Source organism: Neoarius graeffei, chromosome 1 (genome assembly GCF_027579695.1).
Source record: "Neoarius graeffei isolate fNeoGra1 chromosome 1, fNeoGra1.pri, whole genome shotgun sequence".
Lineage (NCBI taxonomy): Eukaryota > Metazoa > Chordata > Actinopteri > Siluriformes > Ariidae > Neoarius > Neoarius graeffei.
The window spans coordinates 69,430,522-69,457,148 of NC_083569.1; the positions used below are offsets into that span (position 1 = coordinate 69,430,522).

The 26,627-nt window shown below is 39.8% G+C and overlaps 1 protein-coding gene across 1 annotated transcript in view; it reads right to left on the reverse strand.

The window, feature by feature from the left end:
• Window positions 1-26,627, reverse strand: part of adam19a (ADAM metallopeptidase domain 19a) — a 193,864-nt gene that overhangs the window by 164,800 nt on the left and 2,437 nt on the right. The window contains exon 2 of the mRNA XM_060918023.1: window positions 5,176-5,258. Coding sequence (XP_060774006.1) covers window positions 5,176-5,258 — 83 coding nt within the window. The remainder of the gene's footprint in view (window positions 1-5,175; window positions 5,259-26,627) is intronic.

Here is a 26,627-nt window from a genome sequence, read left to right on the forward strand (position 1 = left end):
AAGCCTATTAGTACCAGAAGCTTTGTCCTGCCGTCCTCTGTGCTCCACCCACACTTCAGAGAGCTCTACATCTCCATTTTCTCTTCTTCGTTTGTTCCTCCTGACCTCTTCTGCTGCTCACTACTACTGTTGTCATGCCGACCGAGGCTGTTGTGTTTCCCGCTTGTGGTCTCGTCACTCGTCACTTCCGGAAGTAGCTCGACAACTAGCTCGATAGGGTATACATGCACAAAGTAGCTCGGCAGAAATCGCATAAACTAGGTCGTGTAGCTCGATTCCGAGAAATCAAGTTCAGTTCAATTTCAGCCGAATTAAGGTGTATACATGGCATTTTGAACTTCGATTTCAGTCGAGCAACGGCAGAAATTCGATTCTCTCTATGTGCATGTAAACGTAGTGAATTATTCCAGTTAATCTCGTCATACATGGCTTATAGCCAACTCCGCGCTATGTGCCTCATCGGCTATCAGCTCATATACGACTCGATTTCATGGAATAACTGTTAATTAACCAACCCTGCCATCATGTAGCTTGTCCTGTAGTTAGCTACATAACTCTGAAGCATACACTACCATTCAAAAGTTTGGGGTCACCCAGACAAGTTTGTGTTTTCCATGAAAAGTCACCCTTTTATTTCCCACCATAAGTTGTAAAATGAATAGAAAATCTAGTCAAGACATTTTTCTGGCCATTTTGAGCATTTAATCGACCCCACAAATGTCATGCTCCAGAAACTCAATCTGCTCAAAGGAAGGTCAGTTTTATAGCTTCTCTAAAGAGCTCAACTGTTTTCAGCTGTGCTAACATGATTGTACAAGGGTTTTCTAATCATCCATTAGCCTTCTGAGGCAATGAGCAAACACATTGTACCATTAGAACACTGGAGTGAGAGTTGCTGGAAATGGGCCTCTATACACCTATGGAGATATTGCACCAAAAACCAGACATTTGCAGCTAGAATAGTCATTTACCACATTAGCAATGTATAGAGTGGATTTCTGATTAGTTTAAAGTGATCTTCATTGAAAAGAACAGTGCTTTTCTTTCAAAAATAAGGACATTTCAAAGTGACCCCAAACTTTTGAACGTAGTGTAGCTTTAATATAGCTGAGAATACCATTTTGTAGAATAACTTAACTAAATTTTAAATATATGCATTGAATTTTGCATGCGTATAAAGCCATGGATTGGACGTCCCCTGTGTCCGAAATCGCTCCCTACTCACTACATATGGTACTATACAGTGGGGACACCATTTTGTAGTACTATCCGAAACCTTAGTGAGGATTATTTACACCCTATATAGTGCACTCAAAGTATCCCACAATGCATCACGAAAAGTAGTATACAATGATGGTCACTAACCAAAGCAATATATCTCATCATGCATTGCGGTCACGCTGAAAGAAATCAAATTAAAAGTCTCAAATTTAATTTAATAAAAGGCAGCGGCAAAAAAGAAAGTATTCAGCCTTGATTTTAAAAAAAAAATGAAAGCTGCAGGTACTTTGTATTGATTAATGTGGGAAATACGCTCAGTATAATATGGATTTATCATAAAAATGCATGCATGTATTTATTATTTTGAAAACCCACCAGCCGACTGATCTGCCACGTTTTAATTGTGCAACAGTAATGACGTAAATACCAGCATAACGGACTAGTGTCCGAAAGTTTTTTTGTTTTTTTTAATTTTAACAATGAGCTCACTATACAGTCCTCTATATAGTAATTCCCTATATAGGGAGTAGTGAACGAGTGAGCGATTTCGGACACAGGGATTATGTCATTTTGCTTTCATCGAAATCATTCTTAGTAAGCACTTCTTCCTGGTTAGGGGTGTGGTGGCTCCAAAGCCTGTCCCAGGACCACTGGGCAGGAAAATACACCCCAGATAGGGCATCAGGCCATCTCAGGGCACCATGCACGCACACACACATACCCTGACTCACAGTTAGGGCTAATTTAGCATACAAGTGGGAGGAAGCTGGAGCACCTGCAGGAAACCCGCATGAGAAGAGCACACAAAACACCATCCAGACAGTAATACAAGCTCAGTCCTTGGTCTTTTTTTTTTTCTAAAAACAAGATCAGGGCTTTGAACCGGTTCAAGGAACGAAAACGAAAACCGGGAACTTTTTCTATTTCACATGGAACAGAAATGAACCCAGAAACTTTATTATTTTTTATGCTCCGGAACAGAAACGCTTATTAAAAATAATGGTAACCAGTTAATACCGGTTTTTATTTCGTTCCTCAAAGTTTCCGTAGCCTACAAATAAAAAAGTCATTCTTCTCCTGCGCAAGTTTCTATGACCCGCTGGGGTTCACTTCCTGTGTGACATTCGCTGACTGAATGGAGAGAGCGGGAGGGTGGATTACTATCACGTCTCCACATCTTAAATAAGAGGTAAATATTGCAGTCTATCATTATTCAAAAACGTCAATTTCAAACACGATATCAATATATTTGTCCACGTTAATGAGAGGCTCGCGAACATTAAATGACGTTAACCTCTGTTAGCCTATCAATGCATAGGGCCTGACTAGCCTTTGGTAACACACTAAACGAATTCTCTTTCATTTTTGGCACTTTTTCTGTTTGTGTAGATGGGAAGACATACTGAAAATCCAAATCGCCAACATTTGAAATAATAATTGTTTTGAATTATTTCTTGTCTTATTTAATGAAGGTTGTAATAGAATTAGCCTACATTTGGGTTAAGCTGGATGAGACAGAGACATAATTTTATAGCCATTTGTTAAACAGCTGACAGGGAACGTAATTAACCGTTCCGGGAACGAAATTTTTTTGTTCTAACCGGTTCGGGAACGTCTATTTAATGGTGGAACCCAAAACCGGAAACGTTAAAATTCCGTTTCTGTTTGGAACGAACCAATAGGAAAAAAATTCTGGTTCAAAGCCCTGAACAAGATATTGCCAAAAGCAGAACCAGAACAACTTTCTAGCTCATAGAGTTAAGAGACAACTGGAATGGTCAGTAAAAGTAATGACGACGTTGTTAACCAACATGGAAAAGTTGCTTGGATTGACACTGATCTGCTGTTTGGTTTCTGATTGATTTACTGACAAAAAGTCTCAATTATAAAAGGTTTTAAATTTTGATGAAAAGATGAAAAATATCCAGCATGACAAAATGATTTTCATTTCAACTAATTTGGAAGTCAACATTTTCAACTAATTTGGAATATTACTCAACAAAAATAATACCAAAATGCACTAAAAAGCTGTGTGAAGTTGATGGCGTGTATGATCAGAAAATCAAAGTATTTCTATTTGTTCATTTGTTGGATAAGAAACAAAGCAGCGCAATGTTCTTTCTGATGGAAAAGCACTAACAATTTATTTATTTATTACTTGTTTTTTTTTTTACTTGTTCCTCACATGTAATTATTGCCTATTCATTCCTATTATCTAGTTCTCTCCTTTCATACAACAGCTAGCACCCAGAGGAGGGTGAAGGCTGACATCTTTCTTCTCAGTGTGCACCGTGATCTCTACATCACACTGCTGGATTTCCCTTAAATGACTCCCTGCAAATGAAGACATGGTCTGGACTTGGAGTTTCAAGCAAAACAACTGCTCATTAGCGATTTCTTGTGAAGGTTAAAGAAGTGCAAACTTCACATCACATCCCCCTGCTCAACAATTTCTTTTTGCACATGCGACCAAACCAGGGGGCCAAATGGCACATAGCAAAGCTACATTCAGGAACGTATACACTCCCCAACCCTGTCACACATGTATATACTTACCCACACGCAGAAGTTAACACCTGCACAGTCATGGACTGAACTCCTTCTCTTCTCAGAGGAAATGTCATGTTTATCATAACCAGTGAAGACGTGTACGTACGTATTTACACAGATGGGTGTTATGTGCATTTTATATACATCATCTCATTTTGTTAGTCTTGGTGAGCTTGACATTTCCACGTTGTCCAGAGCTCCAAATCAGCATGAACAGGTTTGAAGTAGCCAAAGGTCAACAAATCAATACAAATGAATATGCCAATGAGGAAGGAGAGGGTATGGCAATATGCCAGAAATGACAGAATTAGTTATCCACACAGCCACAGATGTGTGTGTGTGTGTGTGTTAATATTTGTGTGTGCATATTTGTATGTGTCTGTGCATTGCCATTTCTTATCTTGAAACAGAAACCTGTTGACTTCCCTTTTTGCAGTAAAAACATTGCTCACAGGAAACCATAATCACGTCTCTTTTTCTTTAGAATAAAACAGTGAGCAAGTAGAGGACAGGCTAAGAGACAGATGTGCCCAGTGTTGGAAAAAGGGGGAAATTGTGCAGCAACAAAAGCAGAACTTCCCTACTGTAGGAAGACTGAGGTTGTATATATTTGGCTTCAGTAACGCAAGACGTGAAAACCTCTGCATATTCACTGGATATGAGCAATCGCATGCTCTGATTGGCTACTCTACTACTAGGCCATCAGCTCATATACTGTGAGTATAGAAAAACAAAATGGCGGCGCGTGTTGCTGAATCAACCGAAGACGAAATAAAAACTCTACTCGAAAACAAAACCCCCACAATTTTTTTAAAAAAAGCAACAAAATATGGAATAAAAGTATTTGATGGTAAGAACACAGCTTTTTTCTTTTTTAAGAATTATTATTATTATTATTATAGCATTTTTCACAAATTGCTCCTGTCATTTTGCCAGTTTGTTTTCATTCTAAGCGGAAATTATTTTGTCGGACGTTTTGTATAAAGTTTATCTTTATCGGATTTGCAAAAAATAAAAATGCTCCGTTTCTCAAAATCCAGTGAATGTGGATAAAATAAAACCGTTATTCCACTCAATCTCGCCATGCATGGCTTATAGCCAACTCAGTGCTACGCGCTTTATTGGCTATCAGCTCATGTACGACTCGATTTCATGGAATAACTGTTAAATATTTAATATTTACCTATTATAGTAATTTAATGCTTGTTTTTTGAAATATTTTTAACTTAGATCTTTTATTACAGTAGTTCGAATGTATTTGTTACGAGTCTTTGACTCATTGTACATATTGAAGATAAATAAAGCCATGATCGATTGACTGATTTCTTTTTTTTTTTTTTACAATGAAACAAATGCAATCAAACAGCAGTTGAGTGATTAACTGATCGAGCATTTCAGCCTTACCTGTGAAGTCACTCCTGTGTCTTTGTGTACCGTAGTGTGGGGGATCCAGTGAGCCGTCACTTTCTGTCCTCGCTCCTTCCGTGCTGAAACAAAGCCAAGATTTGTTTCTTTAACCCAAGGGAATGTTCATGGGCACTTTATGGATGTTCGTCTCTCTTTTCACAACCTACCTACCATGCTCAATTTTTAAATAATAAACACGACTGTTACAATTCAATTACTGTGTCTATACATATAAAATATATCTGTGGAATATTGCTGGACCGTGAGCTAACAGAATCACTGTATGACTCACTGTCAGGCACAGAGTTATCCATCGTGCTCATAAAAATGCTTAATTAACTTAAGACTCTCATCAGCTCTGAAATGAAACGTAATGATAGACAACAGGTCAAAAAAATTGCTTTTCATTAATCATGGGCAATTAAGGGAAGTATGGAAATTATAAATCATTTCATAATTGTCTTTCGGTTTGTGCAGTAAACACAACAGTGCGACCTAGGGATCTTAACAAGCCCAATAATTAAATAATGTTGGCTGGCGTTGAGTGGTATATCAGAGATATTCTATTCAGCTAGCATGATATAGACCGAGTCAAAGACGAGTGGAATATATCTGATATACCACAAAAAAGTCAGCCATTATTATTATTATTATTATTATTATTATTATTATTATTACACACATGCAGTGCTCAGCATAAATTAGTACACTCCCTTTGAAAAGTAACATTTTAAACAATATCTCAACTAGAAAAGCACTCAGAGAGCGCAGACCTCCACCAAGAATCCTTTAAAAAAATCCAGGATCCAGAAGGTGATCCGGATCACCGGCAAAATTTAATGGATTGTTACTTGTGCCCAGTCACACCTCTGAAAAAATTTTCAGAGCAATCCGTTCATAACTTTTTCCGTAATGTTGCTAACAAACAAACCAACAAACAAACAAACCAACACTACCGAAAACATAACCTCCTTGGCGGAGGTAATAAACACAAACAAGTTGAGCATCACTCTCCATCCAGCATCCAGTCACTAAAAGAGGTCATTGTTGAAGAATGGAAAAAGATTAATGTCGCAAAATGTCGCCAACTTGTTCATTCCATGCCTAGAAGACTTGGTGCCGTCATTAAAAATCATGGAGGCCATACAAAGTACTAGATGTAGTAGTTTTTCTTGTGGGGTGTACTCATTTTTGCACCACCCTAATTTGAGTAAAACTGAAAAAATGTGTAATCTAAGTTTATATTATTAACCTTACTTTCACGTTATAAGTTAAACAGATGTTATATTAAACTTGGTCTTTTCAACATTTTGGAAATTGTTTGTGTTCATTGAGATATTGTTTAAAATGTTACTTTTCAAAGGGGGCGTACTCATTTACGCTCAGCACTGTACCTTTCAGGTGTTTCCCTGAACGTGTCTTTCTCTTTCAAAATTCTCTCAAAATCTTCCGTATTTAAAGGAACAGTCCACCATACTTCCATAATGAAATATGCTCTTATCTGAATTGAGACGAGCTGCTCCGTACCTCTCCGAGCTTTGCGCGACCTCCCAGTCAGTCAGATGCAGTCAGACGCGCTGTCACTCCTGTTAGCAATGTAGCTAGGCTCAGTATGGCCAATGGTATTTTTGGGGGCTGTAGTTAGATGCGACCAAACTCTTCCGCGTTTTTCCTGTTTACATAGGTTTATATGACCAGTGATATGAAACAAGTTCAGTTAAAAAAATTGAAACGTAGCGATTTTCTATGCTATGGAAAGTCCGCACTATAATAACAGGCGTACTAACACCTTCTGCGCGCTTCGGCAGCGCATTGATATCTGAGCTCCGTATCAATGCGCTGCCGAAGCGCGCAGAAGGTGTTAGTACGCCTGTCATTATAGTGCAGACTTTCCATAGCATAGAAAATCGCTATGTTTCAATTTTTTTAACTGAACTTGTTTCATATCACTGGTCATATAAACCTATGTAAACAGGAAAAACGCGGAAGAGTTTGGTCGCATCTAACTACAGCCCCAAAAAATACCGTTGGCCATTCTGAGCCTAGCTACATTGCTAACAGGAGTGACAGCGCGTCTGACTGCGTCTGACTGACTGGGAGGTCGCGCAAAGCTCGGATAGGTACGGAGCAGCTCGTCTCAATTCAGATAAGAGCATATTTCCTTATGGAAGTACGGTGGACTGTTCCTTTAACGAAGCAAACCTGGCGGCCATGTTTGTTTACAAACTGTCACAGTCACTCGCTAGCGTGGAAGTTTTACATCTCCGACATGTGACGTCATGTTTTCTTGACAACCATGCAATATTGTGAACTATATTCAACGCTCATTCTCCAGTGTGTAGAGTGATGTAATACACATAGGATAAGCGATATGCTAACAGTATTGCATGCTATCAAACCAAATGAATGAAACCCGCTAGAAGGGAATCGAATACATGTTTTTATTCCATCGAAAACGTGTCCTGTATGTATAATATTCAGTATTATTTCTTTCTGAATATCAACAACTTGTGAAAGATATCTTCAGAAGACAAGATTTGTATTCAGGTTACCACGGTCTAAGGGATTTCTTCCTCACTAGCTCTTTTGTCTGTCTTCCTATGACAGTCATATTTAATGCGCGACTCATACAGCCAAGAAAAAAAACACATAAACAATCGGCTCCCTGTCTGAGCTCAGATCTATCTGTCCGTTGCAGCTATTCACTCAAGGCTGTCACTGGCATAAATATAGAAATATAAGATCATTACCTTCCTTGAAATAACCATTTACGGCCAGGTCTGATGAACTACCAGACCGGGTGAAAAGGCAACGATGGACTTGATCGGAGAGGGGAGTGTGAATGTTTCTCAATATACCTTTCATTTCTTTTCTTTTTTTTTTTTTAGATTTTCTTCTGATCCGAAACATCCTTTGTTGCATCCGTTTTCTTTAGACTCTAAAATTTCTGTAACCTCTCATTCATATACCATTCACAAACTCAGTTCAAGCTTGTTCAGCAATCTACCTTGTCAAAAGTCAGATCTTTATGCCTCAATATGACCCGCTGTTTGCCAAACAATAATCCACAGACTCCATCATCATTGTATATGTGCTTTGCTGAAAAACCATTTTCTAAATTTAATAGGTATAAAAGAAGCGTTTGCCAGAAGCGAACACGTGGCACTGTGCCACCAATATACAGATCAAGAGAGAGAGAGAGAGAGAGAGAGAGAGAGAGAGAGTTATAAGAGAAAATTCAGGAAAGGCCAAACAGGATTGGGGGCAGCTGCTTTTTAACAGAGAAAGAGTGAAAGGCTGACCTTTCTCTGGCTGACACATCCATAACCCCCTGAGCATTTGATTGTATACCAGATTCCACTGGCTATCTCTGAAGGAGTCTCACTCCTCTGGTCAGAATTTTCCATTCCACATCTTAGGTAAAACTCAGTAATCCCTCTTCAATGAGGAAGATAAAAGTTGTCCTTTTTTTCTCCATTCAGTGGCCCCTATGTACACACTGCATTTAAATGCATTGTATGTCTGCTGGATATTAATACCCAGATAACAAATGATCCAATCTTCCTCGTGTTTACACCTGAAGTTCTAGTCGTGTGCGTCCTGTCGGCTCTTTGGCGGCGGTGGACTGGAAGAGATTGGTTTCATCATTTGCATCTTAAACAGCAATATAAACACTGTTTGTAGCCATTGTGACTCTTGCATGGTCCTTTGCTCTGGAATTGATGATGGGCTCTATTTTTGTGATGGCACACAGATTTGTGTAATCTACCAGGTAATGAGAGCATTTTGCTGTTTTGGTTGGACGCAAGTCAATTTCTGTTTCTATTTTCACCGTGATATATTAATGAGCTGCAATGACATGGGTGAAGAGGCAGAAAAAGAGGATGTGACATTCACAATCCATGGACTTAGTGGGATTTTCAAACTTATTTTGGTCCAAGAGTGTGTGTGTTACCACCTTCTCTTTCACGCCCCCCTCTTAATACAGGCACAGGCAGGGTTAAAATGCTGTTTTCCTGTCCTCAAGCACACCATTACAAATCTTGGCCCTTTTCTTACAACCCAGTTTTGTGGATGTCTATTATTTATAATTTACAGTTTATATATTTACGAGCAGGTTACCCAGCGTTGCCCGAGTTTTGCAAATTTCTGAGTTGCCCCCAGATTTCCATGTCAAATTTTGGTGAAGAAATGGTGATGTTAACCCAAGACAAACAAAAATCCAAACATCCACCACCCAGGGGCCCACCGGGGACTCCCTGGGGCCCAAATATGGAATTTCTGAGTTCTGCCAAATTGTGGCTCTCTCCTGTACCTATGTGCCAAGTTTAGTGAAAGTCTGTCAAGAGTTTGTGTTGATAAATGTAACGTGAAAGGCATTTTCTGGAGCATCTGCAGTTTCCCTACCTCTACATGTACTACTGAAGTCTGCTAAACAAGACTATAGCCTAGTAATGACAGTTTCAATAGGCAAGTCTAAAACTACGAGTTTTTATATGGTGTATGCCAGGCTTGTAGTACTCAAGTCCGACTCGTGCCCTAATTTTAAAGATTTGTGACTCGACTTGGACTTGAGCACTGATGACTTGGACTTGGACTCATGCATTAACTGCATTCGGACTCGTAAATAGAACGTGAGGACTTGGATTTTTTTCTTTATTTTTTTGTAACGGGCCATAATAATTTGGCATAAGATATTTATATCTACATTAATTTTGTACTAATTTCGTGCAAGAGTGTCACACCTGTGCGCCTTGGCATGTGCATCAGATAGACTCTCGGGCGCACTCCGGACAGCACACGCACCAAGCAGACCAGGATTAAGGTGCAGTCAGTGCACCTATATAAAAACTGTGAAAATACACTTACTTTGCGAAGTATTGAGTTGCATTACTGAGACGTTACTGAGCTTTATTTCCTTGTTTGGTTTCCTGATCCCTGATTTCCTGTTTCTCGTCTTTGATTCTGCCAAGTCTACGATAGCCTGTTTGTGCCTCTCTCGACCTGTTGCCTGTTTCACCGTTTTACAATTTTGCCTGCCTGTCTTCACTTCTATTAATAAACACACCTTCTGCACTTGTATCCATCTCCCAACCATCTCTGACAGAATACTGCACACTCCCTGATAAAGAGAATGCACATTCACCTGTTCACACATCATGTTCAGGAACAAACTAAAGTTAATGGCGCTAAAACAGCCACCGTCAAACAGTGAGGTTGGAGTCTTGTTCTCGGACTCGACTCGGATCAATAGTGAAGCCGACTCAAATTTTTTTTTTTAATGACTTGGACTTGACTCGGACTTGAACACTGGGGACTCGAGACTGGATTCAGATTCGAGGTTTAGTGACTCGACTACAACACTGCTCTCTTCTATCCAAGGTCTCCTCTACTGTGACTGTGACTGCTGGACTGTGACATCAGTAGGCTTTCTCTCCACCAAGGCCACTCAAGTACAACTGTAGTCCCTTGTTTTCTGAAGATTGGACTACTGCAATTCACTCCTGGCAGTTCTTCACCTGAGTGTCATTAGACCTCTTCAAGTGATCCACAATGCTCCTGCATTTCTTGTTCTGGATCTCTCTAAATTCACCTACATCACCCCATTGCTGGGTTCCCCGCACTGCCTTCCTGTAGCTGCCTATATCAGATTTAAACCACTGAAGCTTGCCTACAAAGCCAAAAATGGACTCCCACCTACCTGAGGGCACTTATCAAACCCCACTTTGCACTACAGAGCAGTTAGACATGATCCACCATCTTTCAAGATACAAAGAAGACATGCATCAAGACTTCTCTGTACCGACACCCAGATGCTGGAATAAACAGCCCCAGGATGTCTTCAAATGAAGACCTCTTCACTAAAGACTTAAATGAGCACAAAAATGAAACACTGAATTCCACGCTAATTGGGATTTAGCTTGATATTACTCTTAGATTCAGACGTAATAGCATGAGGGTTTTTTTTTTTTTTGGAGACTAAAATGTATTGCCAGTCATTTTTGTAAATGTAACTGCAAGGTGTAAATGAGGGCATTTCTCTTTTCCTCTGTGTCTGTTAGTCTCTTTCTTTCTCACTTATGCCTCTGAAAAGAAACAGCTCACATTATTCACTTGTTCTCAACATCTTCTGGACCAAAATGAGGGCAAAAGCAAGCTCAGGCTGAATGGCAATGAAATTATAATAAGCTCAACAGTGTTATTTTTTACAGAGGTTCTTAAAGAAATCATGCTATTTCCAAGTTCTTGGTCAACCCAACTAATGAACCAGTGTGAGTTTTTGTCTTAGGAAAAATATGTGCACCAGTAAACAAATGAACCCATATTGAAATTTACAAGTAAATCAAATGAAATGATCCCAAAACAGATAAATTCGTAATTCTCTAGTGAAAGCTTATTAAATGCATAAAAGCAAGTGCATTGTTATGATTACCTATTGATCAAAAGCACAGACTTCATTACACAGCAGTGAAATAAATGGACAGGGCTATTCCAAGACTCCACTCCCTGCTAGATGCCTTCAACATTACTCTGATATCAAGTAGAGAGGCCAGAGAGAGAGAGGCAATTCATACTCTCATCTTAGCATTTAATCAGCAGCAGCTTTTCAAGCACTTCCTTTTTCACATCCTCTATGAGGTGGCTGAACAACAAAAGCAAAGCTGTCAGCAAAACAATTGCCTCACACTTCTGTTGCATCGTCCAAACAATTTACCTTGCTATATGCAATCATTTATATGCAATATGGCATAAAACAAAAACATAAAGGAAAACATATATCAAAAATATTATATTGAAAACAATATTAAAAACAAATTTGAAAATGTGCTGCCTAATATGGGAATAAGTCATATTGCATGGATTTGAGACTGCATTAATGCTGCAATAAGTACTGCATCAATTTGTGAGCTCTGTGGCCTGAGAGAATGGCCTGAATTAGCTATTATGAGTGATGAGTGGATGGCCTGAATAAGGTTTGCAGCAAAAGATGACCTAAATATAATTTGGTGAAAGAGGATGGGTTTGGTGTAAGAAAATATGGCCTAAATCAGAACTGGTGTAAGAGGATAGCCGTAATGCAGTTTGGATGGTCTGAATGAGGTTTGGTCTGAGAGCCTGGCCTGAATGAGATGTGGTCAAAAGGATGGCATAAATACAGTTGGGTGTGACAAGATAGTCTGAACGAGGTTGTGTGTAAGATAATGGTCAAAGTGAGGATTGGTGAAAGATCACAACCTGCATGAGGTTTGTGAGAAAGGGTGGTCTGAATGAGGTTTGGTATGAGTGGTTGCCATGAATAATGTTTGGTGTGAGCAGGGCCGCTGACAGCTTTGGCTGGGCCCGGGACAAAATGCTCTGAACGGGCCCCCCCTAACAATGATTGCGGGCTAATGTGAATATTCTTAGCTTCAATCAGATATATGAAACACAATGTTATTAAGCCGTTGTGGTTATGAAATGATTCAATGCCCTGTGCGTTTGATATGGTGTTCAGTGTGACTTGCTCTCCCCTCGTTTGTAACATGAATTGCGTGCCGCGCGTGCCTTGGTTGGGGTTACTTTACGGGGCTGGAAAAAGTTGGCTGTCTTACCTGGCTCAGCTGCCCCACCGCCTTTGCTAGTACCTGCTGCATCATCCGAATCTTTTTTAAAATATTTATGCAGTGAGCCCCTGAGTCTCTTGGTTTCTTCCTCTCTTTTTCTCTTTTCTTTTCTTTGCTCCTGACTTGGGCATGTTGGCAAATGGCACGCATGCTGATTGTCGAAGTGCTATGATCGAACAATGTTGTTTTTTTCCCCTTAATCAAAGAGTCAGACCAAACCATTTTTGCATTAGGGGTGGTAGGGGGTTCTTGACGCCTTTTTCAAAGACAATAAAGGCAAAAGATCTAGAAATCATTTATTGAATGCAAATATAACACATTTCTCCCCCAAATCAACATATTTTGAAATGCAATAAAATAATTTAATCGCAACTTCATGAGAGCCCAGTTCTGGGCCCTCCCCATTCCTGGGCCCGGGACAACATACCCGTTTGTCCCCCCTGTCGGCGGGCCTGGGTGTGAGACAATGACCTGAATGAATTTTGGTGTAAGATGATAGCCTGGATGAGGTTTTGTGTGAGACAATGACCTACAGTGGTGCTTGAGAGTTTGTGAAGCCTTTAGAATTTTCTATATTTCTGCATAAATATGACCTAAAACATCATCAGATTTTCACGCAAGTCCTAAAAGTAGACAAAGAGAAACCAGTTAAACAAATGAGACAAAATATTATACTTGGTAATTTATTTATTGAAGAAAATGATCCAATATTACATATCTGTGAGTGGCAAAAGTATGTGAACCTTTGCTTTCAGTATCTGGTGTGATCCCCTTGTACAGCAATAACTGCAACTAAACATTTCCGGTAACTGTTGATCAGTCCTGCACACTGGCTTGGAGGAATTTTAGCCCATTCCTCCGTACAGAACAGCTTCAACTCTGGGATGTTGGTAGGTTTCCTCACATGAACTGCTCGCTTCAGGTCCTTCCACAACATTTCGATTGGATTAGGGTCAGGACTTTGACTTGGCCATTCCAAAACATTAACTTTATTCTTCTTTAACCATTCTTTGGCAGAACGACTTGTGTGCTTAGGGTCGTTGTCTTGCTGCATGACCCACCTTCTCTTGAGATTCAGTTCATGGACAGATGTCCTGACATTTTCCTTTAGAATTCGCTGGTATAATTCAGAATTCATTGTTCCATCAATGATGGAAAGCCGTCCTGGCCCAGATGCAGCAAAACAGGCCCAAACCATGATACTACCACCACCATGTTTCACAGACGGGATAAGGTTCTTATGCTGGAAGGCAGTGTTTTCCTTTCTCTAAACATAACACTTCTTATTTGAACCAAAAAGTTTGGTCTCGTCTGTCCACAAAACATTTTTCCAATAAACTTCTGGCTTGTCCACGTGATCTTTAGCAAACTGCAGACGAGCAGCAATGTTCTTTTTGGAGAGCAGTGGCTTTTTCTTTGCAACCCTGCCATGCACACCATTGTTGTGATCAGACTTTGATAGATCCCTGTTCTTTAAATAAAACAGGGTGCCCACTCACACCTGATTGTCATCCCATTGATTGAAAACACCTGACTCTAATTTCACCTTCAAATTAACTGCTAATCCTAGAGGTTCACATGCTTTTGCCACTCACAGATATATAATATTGGATCATTTTCCTCAATACCGTATTTTCTGGACTATAAGCCGCTACTTTTTTCCTAGGTTTTGAACGATGCGGCTTATACAAAGGTGCGGCTATTCTGTGGATTTTTCTTCCACCGCTAGGGGCGCTCTAACCGGAAGTAGAATCAAAAATAAGATAGACAAAAAATCAATGCAAAGAAGAATTAGCAGATCTTTAGCAGATAGAACACGCACGACAAATTACTAACTGGTAATTATTTTCAAATCCAGCGAAGATGATTAAAGTGACTTGTGGTTTCAAACACAGGAGAAATGAAGGTAAATAAATACCGGTTATTTTCTCTTGGTTCTGTTCCGTTTTAATCAGCAAAGTTGCTGCCGTGTTAAAAGGCACTGTTCGGAAAGAATCTGTTCAGGTACATACATGTACAAAATCGTTCTGTACATGCAGTAAATATCTAATTTTTCAACATAGATATCTGCGGCTTATAGCCCGGTGCGGCTTGTATATCTTTTTTTTATTTTTTATTTTTTAAATAGAGCGGATGCGGCTTATATACAGGTGCGCTCTATAGTCCAGAAAATACGGTAAATAAATGACCAAGTACAATATTTTTGTCTAATTTGTTTAATTCCAGCATAAGAACCTTATCCCATCTGTGAAACATGATGGTGGTAGTATCATGGTTTGGGCCTGTTTTGCTGCATCTGGGCCAGGACGGCTTGCCATCATTGATGGAACAATGAATTCTGAATTATACCAGCGAACTCTAAAGGAAAATGTCAGGACATCTGTCCATGAACTGAATCTCAAGAGAAGGTGGGTCATGCAGCAAGACAACGACCCTAAGCACACAAGTCGTTCTGCCAAAGAATGGTTAAAGAAGAATAAAGTTAATGTTTTGGAATGGTCAAGTCAAAGCCCTGACCTTAATCCAATCGAAATGTTGTGGAAGGACCTGAAGTGAGCAGTTCATGTGAGGAAACCCACCAACATCCCAGAGTTGAAGCTGTTCTGTACGGAGGAATGGGCTAAAATTCCTCCAAGCCGGTGTGCAGGACTGATCAACAGTTACCGGAAATGTTTAGTTGCAGTTATTGCTGCACAAGGAGGTCACACCAGATACTGAAAGCAAAGGTTCACATACTTTTGCCACTCACAGATATGTAATATTGGATCATTTTCTTCAATAAATAAATGACCAAGTGTAATATTTTTGTCTCATTTGTGTAACTGGGTTCTCTTTATCGACTTTTAGGACTTGTGTGAAAATCTGATGATGTTTTAGGCCATATTTATGCAGAAATATGGAAAATTCTAAAGGGTTCACAAACTTTCAAGCACCACTGTAAATGAGGATTGGTGAAAAATGATAACCTGAATGAAGTTTGGTGAGAGAGAGAGAGAGAGAGAGAGAGAGAGAGAGAGAGAGAGAGAGAGAGAGAGAGGCCTAAATGGGGTTTGATATGAGTGGTTGACCTGACTGAGGTTTGATATGAGTGGTTGGCCTGACTGAGGTTTGATATGAGTGGTTGGCCTGAATGGGGGTTGATACGAGTGGTTGGCCTCAATGGGGTGTGATATGAGTGGTTGGCCTGAATGAAATTTGGTGTGAGAAGATGAGGTTTGGTGTGAGAGGATGGACTGAATGAAGTTTGATATGATGGTTTGAATAAGATTTGGTGCAAGAAAATGGCTTTAATAAGGTCTAATGTGAAAGGATGGCCTGAATGAGGATTAGTGTGAGACAATCGCCTGAATAAGATTTAGTGAGAGAGGGTGGCCTGAATGAGGATATCCTGAATGACATGTTCTGAGTGGATGTCCTAATTGAGCTTTAGTGTGAGAAGATGAACTGTATGAGATTAGATGTGAGAGAATGGATTAAAGAACGTTTGGTGTGAGATGACAGCATGAATAAGTATCGGTGTGAAAGGACTGCCTGAATGAAGTTTGGTTAGAGAGCATTTCATGAATGAGGTTTGGTGCAAAAAAGGCAGCTTGAATGAGGTTTGGTGAGAGTGGGCAGCCTGAATAAGGTTTGGTGCAAGTGGTTGGAGTTATTTGGGTTTGATCTGAGAGGACATACTTATTTGGGTCTGGTGTGAGAGGACAGACTGAACTGGGTTTGGTGTGAGAGAATGGACTGAACTGGGTTTGGAGTGAGAGGATTGACCGAATTGGGTCTGGTGTGAGAGGATGGATCGAATTGGGTCTGGTGTGAGAGGATGGACAGAATGGGTTTGGCGTGAGAGGATGGACTGAATTGGGTTTGGTGTAAAAGGATGGACTGATTTGGGTTTGGTGTGAGAGGATGGACCGAATTGGGTTTGGCGTGAGAGGATGGACCGAATTGGGTCTGGTGTGAGAGGATGGACCGAACTGGGTTTGGCATGAGAGGATGGACTGAATTGGGTTTGGTGTAAAAGGACAGACTGATTTGGGTCTGGTGTGAGAGGATGGACCGAATTGGGTTTGGAGTGAGAGGATGTACCGAATTGGGTCTGGTGTGAGAGGATGGACCGAATTGGGTTTGGTCTGAGAGGATGGACTGAATTGGGTTTGGCGTGAGAGGATGGACTGAATTGGGTTTGGTCTGAGAGGATGGACTGAATTGGGTTTGGCGTGAGAGGATGGACTGATTTGGGTTTGGTCTGAGAGGATGTACTGAATTGGGTTTGGCGTGAGAGGATGGACTGAATTGGGTTTGGCGTGAGAGGATGGACTGATTTGGGTTTGGTCTGAGAGGATGGACTGAATTGGGTTTGGCGTGAGAGGATGGATTGATTTGGGTTTGGCGTGAGAGGATGGACTGATTTGGGCTTGGTCTGAGAGGATGGACTGAATTGGGTTTGGCGTGAGAGGATGGACTGATTTGGGTTTGGCGTGAGAGGATGGACTGATTTGGGTTTGGCGTGAGAGGATGGACTGATTTGGGTTTGGTCTGAGAGGATGGACTGAATTGGGTTTGGCGTGAGAGGATGGACTGATTTGGGTTTGGCGTGAGAGGATGGACTGATTTGGGTTTGGTCTGAGAGGATGGACTGAATTGGGTTTGGAGTGAGAGGATGGACTGATTTGGGTTTGGCGTGAGAGGATGGACTGATTTGGGTTTGGTCTGAGAGGATGGACTGATTTGGGTTTGGTCTGAGAGGATGGACTGATTTGGGTTTGGCGTGAGAGGATGGACTGATTTGGGTTTGGTCTGAGAGGATGGACTGATTTGGGTTTGGCGTGAGAGGATGGACTGAATTGGGTTTGGCGTGAGAGGATGGACTGATTTGGGTTTGGCGTGAGAGGATGGACTGAATTGGGTTTGGTGTGAGAGGATGGACTGATTTGGGTTTGGCGTGAGAGGATGGACTGATTTGGGTTTGCTGTAAGAGGACGGACCGAATTGGTTTGGTGTGATATAACGGTGATATGACATTTGGTGCAAGAATTCAAAAGGATAAATTGGATGAAAATGTTTTATGAAGATTCATTGAATTAAGCTGTTGATTTTAGTGTTTCTTGGGTCCACAATGACAGGTCACACTGCTTTTGTTCCTCCAGAAAAAATATCCCAGCCCTATTTTCCCTCTCTGTTTATCTGCCGCATAACACTTTCTTTTTTGTCTCTGCTTTCTGTTTCTTTTTCACTATTTCATTATATCATTTCCTTCAGCATTATTGGAAAGATGCTGGTACACCCATACTCTAGTCTGCCTAATTCAGTTTTCACTTTCAACTGTCAGCAGAGCTATCAAAAAGCACAATGCCACAGTCTACGCATTCAACTGTACTGAGGCCCAAGAAATATATGAACAATTATTAAAATAAAGCTCTTCCTTCGTAGAAATATTACAGCTGAGTATGTGAATATGTATGATAAATACACCACATACAGATTCTGTCATGAAAAGGAATTTAAACACGCTGAGGAATAATTGAAACTGAAAACATAACGTTGTGGAATATTCATAAAAGACAGCACTTCAAAATTGGTAAACCAAAAGGGTACTTCATAAAAAGAAGACTGTTACAATATCACTCATACAGTCACTGCTCTCACATGGCACATCTAATATCTATTATCTGAGAAGGTTTATGTTGTCATTAACTTGAGGGAAAAGTGCCATAGGCCAGCAGCTAATGGAAAATTCTAGAAATTAGGGGATTTTTAGACGTACTGATGAAACCCCTCTCCACCCCCCAACCCCAAGTCATCCATCTTGCTTCTCATCGCATAAACATTAGGCATATCAATGAGTAGTGGCACCATAGCTAACCGAGGCAGGCACCAGAGAGCTCGATGGAAAAATTGCTGAAAAGCTTGACTATTTATTCTGTTTAGCTCTGTAATGCTATGCAAATGCATCACATAAAAAAAGGCATGAACCTGAGCTATTATTATTATAAATGTGTTTTGCAGCCAATAGAAAAAAGAGGAAATAACATATTGCTCATTTAGAAACATGTCGGTAATGGCTTTCTAGCTCTTACTGTAAGTACGGCACATACTTGTGTCTGTATAAGGGCACTTGTCTTATTTTGAAAATTTCTCTTGCTCCAGAATAGGAAAGCATGCATACAGAGAGCACTGAGCTATGTAGGCCTCAGTAAATGAGTCAGAGCAATATACCGCTAAAAATCCGACTGCATAGCAATCCTGTGAACAAGTTCTTGAGCAAAAGCAACAACTCATTCTCAAAGATGTGTCACAGCATTATCAACCTTGTGATAAACATCGTTCTTGTGATTTCTGGCTCGTCTCATTTCAACATGCTGAGAAGAAATAACTCCAGATGCCTTGTGCAGTAATCGCTGTGATCAGTGCAAAGCAATATTCCATGAAGCAGTCACGGTTTCTGCTCACTGAATGCACAACAGAGACAGCCTTTTGTAGGTGTGGTTCATAAGCATGACGGATAACATCAGATCGCCTTGCTACAAATGCATTAAAAGGCAGGAACAGAACTTCAATTTGAGTCCCAGAGTCCCAGGTCAAATCTCAGAGAGTTGGAGTTGATGTACAGTGTTGAATATGTTGAACAGGAGGTGAACTTGTAGCATAAAATGAACAGAACAGGTGGGAATCAGATAACAGGTTCTTGAAAATGAGAGTTGTCAGCACAGAGGAGAGTGAGTGTCGAGACACACACACACACAAAAGGCCTATAAAGAACATAGTTCTCTGATAAATATGGGAAACATAAAACAGATACCTAAAACAAATACTGACTATTTCACACAGAAGAGCCAAGCAACAGCCACTGCTTACGATACACATTGAATCATGGGGCAGCTGGATGGGGGATTTTGGGTTTGAAACCCCCCTGAAATATTTTATGACCGTTCCAAATGCTTATCCATGGCTGGTGAACATACACACACACAGCATGTCAAATAACATTGCTGGGCACAGTACTATAACTGTGCTATAATGATGTTCAGAAAAGGTCAAGAAATCATCATTAAGATCCCTGAGCATCTCTTAGTTTGTTTAAAGACCCACTGACACAACTTTACACCACGTAATATGTGTATTTATTGTTTTATTGCTGTATTGTGAAATAAAATATCCAAAACTCAACTTGAATAAAGGGTCGTCTTTGTAGAAAATCAAGAATTTCAGAGCCGATTTTGTGTTTTTTGCCCCGGCTTCTACAAGCGCCATGAGCCATTTGCCCGTTTTTGCCGCTAGGGCGAGTGACGTCACATCAGTGTATGTCGTTCTGGATTGCATGAAAACAAAACATGAAGCAGGGAAGCTATCGAGATTGTCTGCCCTCACGTCTATTAAAGATTCTGTTTAAACAGTATAATGTCTTAAACATATGGTCCTGGTCACGTCACACTATTGGTCCCACTCCAAAAGACATCATGTCTAAGCTCCTATTAGATCATGTTAGATACAGTAGCTACCAGAAGTTTAGGTCATATTTATGCAGAAATATCAAAAACTCTAAAGGGTTCACAAACTTTCAAAACATGCCGGATGACATCTTATATCTATTACTCCACACATATATCATGTATATTATCCTAACTAAATATATGAAACAAGGTATTGGCCTTTCAGTTGTTGTACATTACTGGTATTAGCTGCTTTGGCCTATTGATAAGTAATATGCAATGGTATAAGACACATTTGTGACGTTACAACAAATTTTAAACAACATACATGTATTGAATAACAACACATAGCCACGTACCCTGGCTCGTTCTCTTTTGGCAAAGGCACCACCGGACTTTCGCTTTTTGACCGCCCCTTCGGGGGGTCTGCTGTCATCTGTTTCTCTTTTGACAGATTGATTCGGCCCGGGCCTGTCAAACAACGTCGGCACAGCTGACTCCTCCAACACCAGTGGATAAGTTGGATCAAACGTTCTTCGAGTTCTGGACGACAAAGTGAAACAGTGCTCCTCGAAATGTGCTGAACAGAGACGTGACCATTTTGTTGACTTCCAGTTCGCACGTGTTTTGGAAACGTTTCTTTCCCACTCTTTTGCTATTTCAGGGTGTTTTTTCCAAGGAAAGGAATGGAGTTTCACTCCTTCCGACGTGGTGTTAGAACACCCGTAAGCCACACATATAATCCCTTTTCGGTTAGACGCCATTTAACTTTTTCACGCAAGGAAATCACAACAAAGCCACAGCTCAATATCACAAGACTTGTGAGAACTGAACCAACATAGTGACTTGTAAACAAAAACGACACACTGATGTGACGTCACTTCCGGCATCTCTGAATGAGCCCAGTTCATATCCAGGTCAATCTCCCTGCGCGAAATTTAAAATTACTTCTGATGTTTAAAACGGACAGTTAAACCAAGAATTAAAACCAGAATTTATCTTTGGAGTCATATATTGTTTGTTTAAAAATGAATACGAAATGACTGTCAGTGGGTCTTTAATCACATTAAAATGGCCACCAACTTACTGGTGAGAAACAGGATTAACCAACTGGGATCATGCATTTTTCCTGTTTCCATTTGAAAGCCCCGAGCCAGACAGCTACCCCTGAGCATGTGGATATCAAGGTGAAAGCTGATAAAGTACTGGACAATGACAGCAGGAGGAGAAAAAGAAAAGTAGATCTTGTTTTATAATGGACGATTTTAGTCTCCCCCATTGCTAACATATTTCCAAAGGGTATTTTATTTCCTATGCCTATTAATAGTATAAACATTATTGAGATTGGTCCTTAAATACGTTAGAAGTAAATGACCAATTCTGAAGGACATATTCACTTTTACTGCTGTCTAGCAGCCACACAAAGTGCAGGAATGGTGCTCACGTATCAGTTTAGCTGTACAGATCATGCTGTAATTTTATATATTATATGGACACGAGTGTTTTACTGAGAAATTTTTTTTTTTCTCTCCATGCTTCCACGGAAGGCGGTCGCATTTTCTGCTCTCCCTCTCCCTCCTTTTTTTCCCTACTTGTGCTTCTGTGTCTTGTCTCGTCTGCTGTACTTTTTGAAGAGACTCTCCCTGCATTACTTTCTAAACTAAAAAAAGCGTACTTGTGTTGTTGTGTGCTTATGTGCAAAGGTTTTTTAAATGTTCCCACACTGTACTCCTGACAGGAGCATAGTGTGGGGGTGTTCTTTTTTTCCTTATCTCTCCTCATGTTGTGTTTCCTTTTTATCTTCATCCCTGTCTTCCTGTCCTGTCTACCCTATGTCAATTGTATGTTGTATATGTACGGACAGGTTGACGGTTAATTTCGCTGGTACATGTGACTAGTGACAATAAAGGTCATCATCATCATCACTCGTATTTTTCATATGTGCTACATCCAGGACATGGCGATCCAAAACCGTGACTTAAATCTCTATATGTCACTCGTGAGGAAATCGATGAATTGTTTTGGTAAAATTGGGTACTTTTTGTTTGTAAATGTGTCGAGATAATAAAAAGAAAACTCACACGTTGGCTTGAAGATATGAAGTTTATCTTCTCGTGCTGAAAAATTCATACTTTTCAGATGAAATACTTTGCAGATGTGAGTGACATATTTAAATAATATTGGCTGGCTTTTTTCGTGGTATGAGATATATTTCATTCAGCTAGCATGATACTGCACGAGTCAAAGACGAGTTCAATATCATGCTTGTTGAATGGAATATATCTGATATACCATGAAAAAAGCCAGCCAATATTATTATTATTATTATTATTATTATTATTATTATTATTATTATACATACACATTCGATGGAACAATTATAGAGTTTACAAAAAGTTAAGAACAGGGGGGTAACTTACCAATATTGAATGTTGATTCTGATTGAATGTCATTCAATGTTCTGTCAATCCAATGTACATGTACAAAGTCAAAGTTCTAACAATAAAAAGGGTACAAGTCTAAAAAGCCTGAACAACAACCCAACTTACATACAAGCTACAGTACATACAACTTACAGCTTACATACAAGCTACAGGGGGACAGTTCAAGTTCAGAGTTACTTTTGGTTGTAGTTAATTGTTACACTGCAGTTGTTCAAAACAAAAGGGCTTTGCTGAAGTTTTGTCTCTTTTCCAGTTTTTTCATTTATTTAATGTGGAAGATTAAACGCATGAAGAATATCCAGTGAAGTTTTGCCTTTCGGGTGTTCAGCGCGTCATTCTCTTTAAATCTTTGCCTTTTAATGAAGCAAACCTCGCAGTCATGTTTGTGAACAAACTATAACAGTCACTCACTAGTGCGGAAGTTTTACATCTCCGACGTGTCTCTTTTCCAGTTTTACGATGTCCATTGGTATGTTTTTCTCTTGTAAATATGCGTGAAGAATATATAACGAAGTTATGGTAGCCTTTCGGGTGTTCGGCGCATCTTTAGTTTCAGTTTATTTATTTAGTGCTTAAACCGAGCACTGAATTAACCCCGTCTTCTCTCTCGCGCGGCCGACAAAGAAATGATTGTATGCATGCACAACAGGAAAGTTTTGTCATTGGATCTTCACATGTGACGTCGTGTTGTCTTGACAACATGCAATATCATAACAATATTGCATGCTCATTCTCCATTGCGGAGAGTGGCGTAATACATGGAGGACAAGCGATATGATAACACTATTGCATGGCATCAATAAACCAACTAGAAGGGAATAGAATATACAGTATGTTATTTACCAGCTGGGAGGTCCATATTGTGAAATACCGTGACCGAGGTCTTGAAAGTACTGAGCGAGGTCCTCTGGGCCGAGGTCACGGTATTTCACCATACGGACCGACCTTAAGCTGGTAAATAGTATACTTTTTTCTTTACCAAATTCTAACAGAAAACAAGAGCGCCCGAAAGGGAAAACCGATCCGAGCCGCCATTTTGAATCCTCGTTCACGGCTGTAATGCAAATGGCTTCCTCCTCGGTATACAAGTGCACTTCCATGGCAGGAAAAAAAACTACATTTTGCCGCCTATGTAGTCCCCTATTTATACAAATAGGAGTCATTCAGGATTCAGCCATGTTTTTGCTCGGCGTTAGCAACAGTTACAGGTTTTTAGCTTTCTCCTGAAATGTTTTATTTTATTTCTTCTTCCTCAGGGTAGTAAAACTCGCTTTCGCTGTGAGGACTGTCGTTATCGCTATCCATGATGTAAAATTAATGCTATTATGCTGAGAAATGCTGGCAAAAATTTATAAGATTTTTGATAAAAATCTTATAAATAAATCTTATAAAAAATATAAATGTTGACAAAAATTGCTACTATGTTTGTTGTTGCTGTGAACGAGCGAGTCACCAGAGGTCCGTAACTGGGGTCCGTAACTCGGGTCCGTACCGTAGGATATGAACCCGCTTGCCAGCCAGTCAGAGCGCAGGATTTGATGGAAACCGGAACCCAAAAAAAAAAAAATGTTTTTATTTAATGGAAAAAGTGTCCCATATGTATAATAATTCCCGATATTTCACTCCGATGACATCACTCCGTGTTTTCCCGCTGACTAGACGCGCGTTGTTATAATGGCAAACTGGTTCAAAATTAAAATTATTTTGATTAACTTGCATTTTTTTATGGATACATCCATATAATATAAAGAACATTACATAGTTGCGTAAAGCTATGAAGTTTATCTTCTCGTGTTGAAAATATTTTCACTTGTTCACATCGCTCACTTGTGAATATGTTCAACACTCGAAGATAAACTTCATATCTTCACACGACCATGTAATATCCTCTATATAACATATTTCCTCACGCTCCTCACAATGAATTCCAAATCCAGAAATTTTGGTACCTAAACAGATTTGATCCATTTCCCAATCTGATTCGTTGTTTTTTTTAAGCTAAAAGATGTTGACTGGGGTACTCATATCTTAGGTTTTGGATAACTTGCTTGTAGAGAACAAGTTCAGTTACTCAAAAGAGGATGTCGGTATCAAGGTATCGAGGTCGAGTTCTGATATCAGTATTTTTTTAAAAATAACAATAATAATAACTGGATCTGCATACTGACCAGGGGTGGGTTTGCCAAAGGCTCTTAACGCTAAGAGCACCTTAACTAGGAGAGAGAGTGTTCACTGTGATGCTTGCTCTACCATTTAATGATGACCTTTGTGCTACGATGCTTTTGGGAAACCCACCCCTAGATCAGAAAAGCTGCCTATACCAACTGTAAAGTGCACATTCTGGACCAATTTCGTGGGTTTTTTTTATATGAAAGTATGTCCCTTTACACACTCATCCAGAAGGGTAATTTTGCACAAGGCCATCTGTCTACAGCAGAAAAAAATAAAACAACAAAACGCATCTGGAAAAATCCCAAGGGAGTCTGGAGCCAGATTCGTGACGTCACCTGCCAAAGCGCCAGCAGGCTGCGAGAGCTTTGCACGGTTTCAGTGCACAGCCTGTGTAGACCAAGCGCTCCCATTTCTCTCTCATTGTCCGGTCTTTTGGGAAACGATGAGTACTAATCCCATCAAGATTGGTGTTGCTACACCCTCCTACGATACATCTGTTAACCATTTTAATAATTACGCGATAACGTTGAAGAAATTTGCAGAAAACCACCAGGTCGTTTTCTCATAAACAAACCAGCGCTGACGTAGGATTCAGAGGGAGGCGTCCCGCACGCGACGTCACGAAAATCAATGTTTCCCGGGAAATTCAAATGCCAAGTTTTTTCAGAGGCGGACCAATTCGCCTCAAATGGCTTGATTTCAACTGAATTTTTCTGGTATTGCGCAAGGTAAAAAAGTTGCAGAGAATGCAGAATGTGACAGATATTTGACCAAAGTTTAATATAAAATAGGAGAATTACATTGATCTTGCTCCTGAATTTAGCCGTGATACGCACTTTCACTGTCACACAACACGAAACTCTGATACGAAATAGTCATGTGTGTAAATCATTTAATCAGGTGATATCAGGCTACTGTTGCTAGTACCATCAAGTTAAATGGAATAAGACACTGACTGAATGTAAACTTTAGGCTAAGTGTATCTGACTGGGGTGACATGGTGGTGCAGTGTGCGGCATTTCTGCTTCACAGCTCCAGGGTCTCTGGCTTGATCCTTCAGTTGATAACTTCAACAAAATAAACTTCATGTCAAAACTATAATAAATTTCCTGGGTAGACAATTGCACTTTTTGACCATCCATACAGGACACAGTTATACAAGAGCGTTATTTATAATCATGCTATATGATGTAACTTCATCCTGCAATTTCATCTAACCAAAGTGCAATATATATATATATATATATATACAGTACATTTCTATTGCAATTGTACCTCTTCGTACAACTTCACTTCATTACAGTGCAATATATATTTCAGTATATTTGTTACAAAGCTATATATTTATACATATTCTGTATATTGTATATTATGCAGTGTATATTGTGTATACATATTTTGTACATTGTGTATATTCTACTATCATCACATCACATTTCTTTATTTTTATTGTATTTATTATGTTCTATTTTAGTCTCTTTTTTACTACTCAAAAAAAGAGAAAAAAATACTCTCTTCACGACGTACTGAACACTGCAGTAAGCATTTAGCTGCATGTCGTACTCTGAATGATTGTGTATGTGAGATAAATTCGAATTTGATTTGAATTTGAATATGTTGTCACCTACATGAGGATCGCTTGCCTTTTAAGTCTGGCTCCTCTCAAGGTTTCATGTCGTCTCCGGGAGCTTTTCCTCATCACCATCACCTCAGGCTCGCTCATTAAGGATGAATTTATAGATTCACATGTTTAAAATGTATGTCTGGAATTTATATACAGTACCAGTCAAAAGTTTGGATAC